This window comes from Hibiscus syriacus, unplaced genomic scaffold (genome assembly GCF_006381635.1).
Source record: "Hibiscus syriacus cultivar Baekdansim isolate YM2019G1 unplaced genomic scaffold, ASM638163v2 tig00110057_pilon, whole genome shotgun sequence".
In the NCBI taxonomy this organism is placed as follows: domain Eukaryota; kingdom Viridiplantae; phylum Streptophyta; class Magnoliopsida; order Malvales; family Malvaceae; genus Hibiscus; species Hibiscus syriacus.
The window spans coordinates 1,461,195-1,464,800 of NW_024062581.1; the positions used below are offsets into that span (position 1 = coordinate 1,461,195).

General features: G+C 36.2%; 1 protein-coding gene across 1 annotated transcript; it reads left to right on the forward strand.

Annotated features, from left to right (window-relative positions):
- Positions 1-701: 701 nt before the first annotated feature.
- LOC120214265 (protein DETOXIFICATION 49-like) lies at positions 702-2,247 on the forward strand. The gene has a single exon (XM_039212209.1). It carries the CDS (start codon positions 702-704, stop codon positions 2,241-2,243), a length of 1,542 nt encoding a protein of 513 aa, XP_039068140.1. The 3' UTR covers positions 2,244-2,247.
- The last annotated feature ends 1,359 nt before the right edge of the window (positions 2,248-3,606 follow it).

Below are 3,606 nucleotides of genomic sequence, written 5' to 3' on the forward strand. Positions count from 1 at the left end.
AGAGTGTGAACAAGAAGTCCAAATGCCTCACGTGTGTACCAGGGTCCACACATAACCGTCTAAATGTTTATTTTTATCCTTAGAAAGGTTCGAAAAAGATATTGAATGATTTAGCAATAAAATAAAATGTTTTTCCTTATAAATTTTAGACTTAAATAATTATAAATATATTGTTAATAGTTAATTTTTTAATATATATATTATTTTATAATCAATTCAAACTATTACACATAACTGTTTAAATGGTTATTTTTTCTTTAGAAAGGTTCGAGACAATTATTAAATGACCTCAATAATAAAATAAAATATTTTTTTATAAATTTTAAATTAAATAATTATAAGTATATATTGTAAAATTATTTTTTTAATATATAGTATCTTATAATCAATTTAAACCATCCACAAAAACATCAAACAATTAAAAGTTGAGGGTTAAACGCTTTCTGCCTCTCTTTATTACATAAATTTAAGAAAGGAAGTAAAGGCAAAAAGTATAAACCGATTCCCTCGTAAATAGTCGACACCTGTGAAGCAATCTGATTCCTCATTTGCACGCCCCCAAACTAACAGTGACATCTCTTGGTCATAAAAGGAAGCTTGAAATTGAAAGCTGAATCTCTCACTCTTCTTCTCCCCCCACAGTTTTAAAAAACCCACAAATTCTTTCGATCTCTTCTTCCTTTTCTTTCTGTTCAAGACTCATGGGGGACTTCTCGTCTTGCAAAGAGGCAGACATGTTAACTCCTTTGAACTCAACAGAACACATACAGGACATGAGTTCAGAAAAGACCTGTCTGTCTGTGGTAACTGATGAATTCAAATGCATAGCCAAAATAGCTCTTCCGTTGGTGCTGACGGGTCTTTTGCTCTACTCTCGATCGATGATTTCCATGATGTTTCTCGGCCGGCTAGGGGAGTTGGCTTTAGCCGGTGGATCACTTGCTATTGGATTTGCAAACATCACTGGCTACTCGGTTCTCTCTGGCCTTTCCATGGGGATGGAACCCATCTGTGGTCAAGCTTTTGGTGCTAAAAGATACAAAATCCTTGGCCTCGCCATGCAGAAAATGATCTTGTTGCTTCTTTCAACTTCAATCATCATTGCTTCTTTGTGGTTGAACATGAAAAATATACTTCTCCTTTTTCGACAAGATGTAAACATCGCCAATGAAGCTCGAGTCTACATTCTTTATTCTCTTCCAGACCTTGTTGCACAATCTGTTTTACATCCTTTACGTGCATATTTGAGGACTCAGTCTATAACTCTGCCTCTCACATGCTGTTCAGCAGTGGCAATTCTTCTCCACATCCCCATAAACTACCTTCTTGTCTCTGTGCTCAACCTTGGCATCAAGGGTGTTGCTTTAGGCTCCGTTTGGACCAACATAAATCTCGTCGCTTTGTTGATTATTTACGTGAAAATCTCAGGCGTTTACAAGAAAACATGGGACGGAATTTCCTCAGAGTGCTTGAAAGGATGGAAATATTTATTGGAGTTATCCATTCCCAGCTGCTTTTCGGTTTGCCTGGAATGGTGGTGGTATGAGATCATGATTTTATTATGTGGATTGTTGTTGAACCCTCAAGCAACCATTGCTTCAATGGGGATTTTGATTCAAACAACATCATTGATATACATTTTCCCATCTTCCTTGAGCTTTGGTGTGTCAACTAGAGTTGGGAATGAACTTGGAGCTGACAATCCAAACAAGGCAAAACTGGCTGCAATCATAGGCCTCTCATCGAGCTGGGTACTCGGGATCTTGGCGTCGGTTTTTGCTATATTGGTTCGAAAGAAATGGGCCACCATGTTCACTGAAGACCCGAAAATCATCGCCTTAACGACGATGGTTTTGCCGATACTCGGGCTGTGTGAGCTCGGAAACTGCCCACAAACAACAGTGTGTGGAGTTTTAAGAGGGACGGCGAGACCGAAATTGGGAGCAAAAATCAACCTGCGATGTTTTTACCTTATAGGCATGCCGATTGCACTGTGCTTGAGTTTCTTTGCAGGGTTTGATTTCAAAGGTCTTTGGGTGGGCCTTGTATTCGCACAAGGCTCGTGTATGGTGGCCATGTTGTTCACCGTGGCTCGAACCGATTGGGATTATGAAGCCTGGAGGGCGCAACAACTCACCACAGCCATCGCATTTGATGGTGATGATGAAGTTGATTCTTCTGTCTCTAAAGAATCTTGTTTTGGGTTATTACATGACGTGAACCAAAACGACTTACTTGTCTGATTTGGAACAGCAGGGCAAACTGCAGAGGTTAATTTTTCTAGCCATTTGTTCTTTTTATCAGCATAGAAACTTTCTTTGTTTTGCGCATTAGTTTTGTTGGTTCCGGAATGGAAAAACAGATGAACAGAACATAGATTTTGCGGGTCGGGAAATGTTTTTGTTTTGAATTTGGAAATATGCAATGCGTTGCGCTTTCGCCGTAACAATTTCCTCAATCAGCATCGTACGACTTCATGTTTGAAAATGACAACGTACGATTTAGTCTGGTCATTATGATTTGAACCCCGTTTATCATATGGGTAGAAACCGGCTTTTGAGTCGGTTGATTGGATTCAGACGTGAGGTGGTCACCATTTGCTGCTGCCTACCCTCAATTGGATTTGTCAAACACAAAACAATCAAATAACACATAATCCATATAAGGGGTATAAAAAACTTGTACAAATTCAGTATTATCGGGTTCATAATATTAAATTAAGAGTGTGATTTGTTTCTAAAAAATCTTACAAATCAATGTTATTTGTTCATAATACTAAATTACGGTTGTGGTGTTTATCGCCGATGTGATTTTAGTGTTGTAGTTGTAAATACTGCATACGTTACATAACGTGTAACTGTAATTATGAGTGTGATTTTCAAAAAAAAATGTACAAGTTCAATGTTATATGATTTATAATATTAAATTATAGTTACAATATTTGTCACGAAAGTAATTACAATATCGCGATTGTGGATACTACAGACGTTACATAATGTGTAACGGTTGTTACGTGTGTGAATTGTTTTTAAAGAAAATTGTACAAATTTAATGTTTTCTTATTCATAATATTAAACAACGGTTACGATATTTGTCACGAATACTACAAACGTTACGTTACATAACATGTAACGGTTGTGAATACTACAAACGTTACATAACATGTAACGGTTGTTACGAGTGTGATTTATTTCTAAAAAATTGTGCAAATTCAATATTTTTTATTCATAATATTAAATTACGGTTACGGTGTCTGTCACGGTTGTGATTACAATATCGCTACTATGGATACTAAAGACGTTAGATAATGCATAACGGTCATTATGAGTGATTTTGTTTCTAAAAAATTGTACAAATACAAAGTTATCTTATTCATAATATTTATAAATTACGATTACAGTGTCTGTCACAAATGTGATTACAATATCACAATTGTGAATATTGCAGACGTTACATAATGTGTAACGGTCATTACGAGAATGATTTGTTTCTAAAAAAATTGTATAAATTCAATGTTTTCTGATTCATAATATTAAATTACGTTGTCACAGATGTGATTACAATATCGCGATTGTGGATCCTACAAACGTTTCATAACGCGTAACG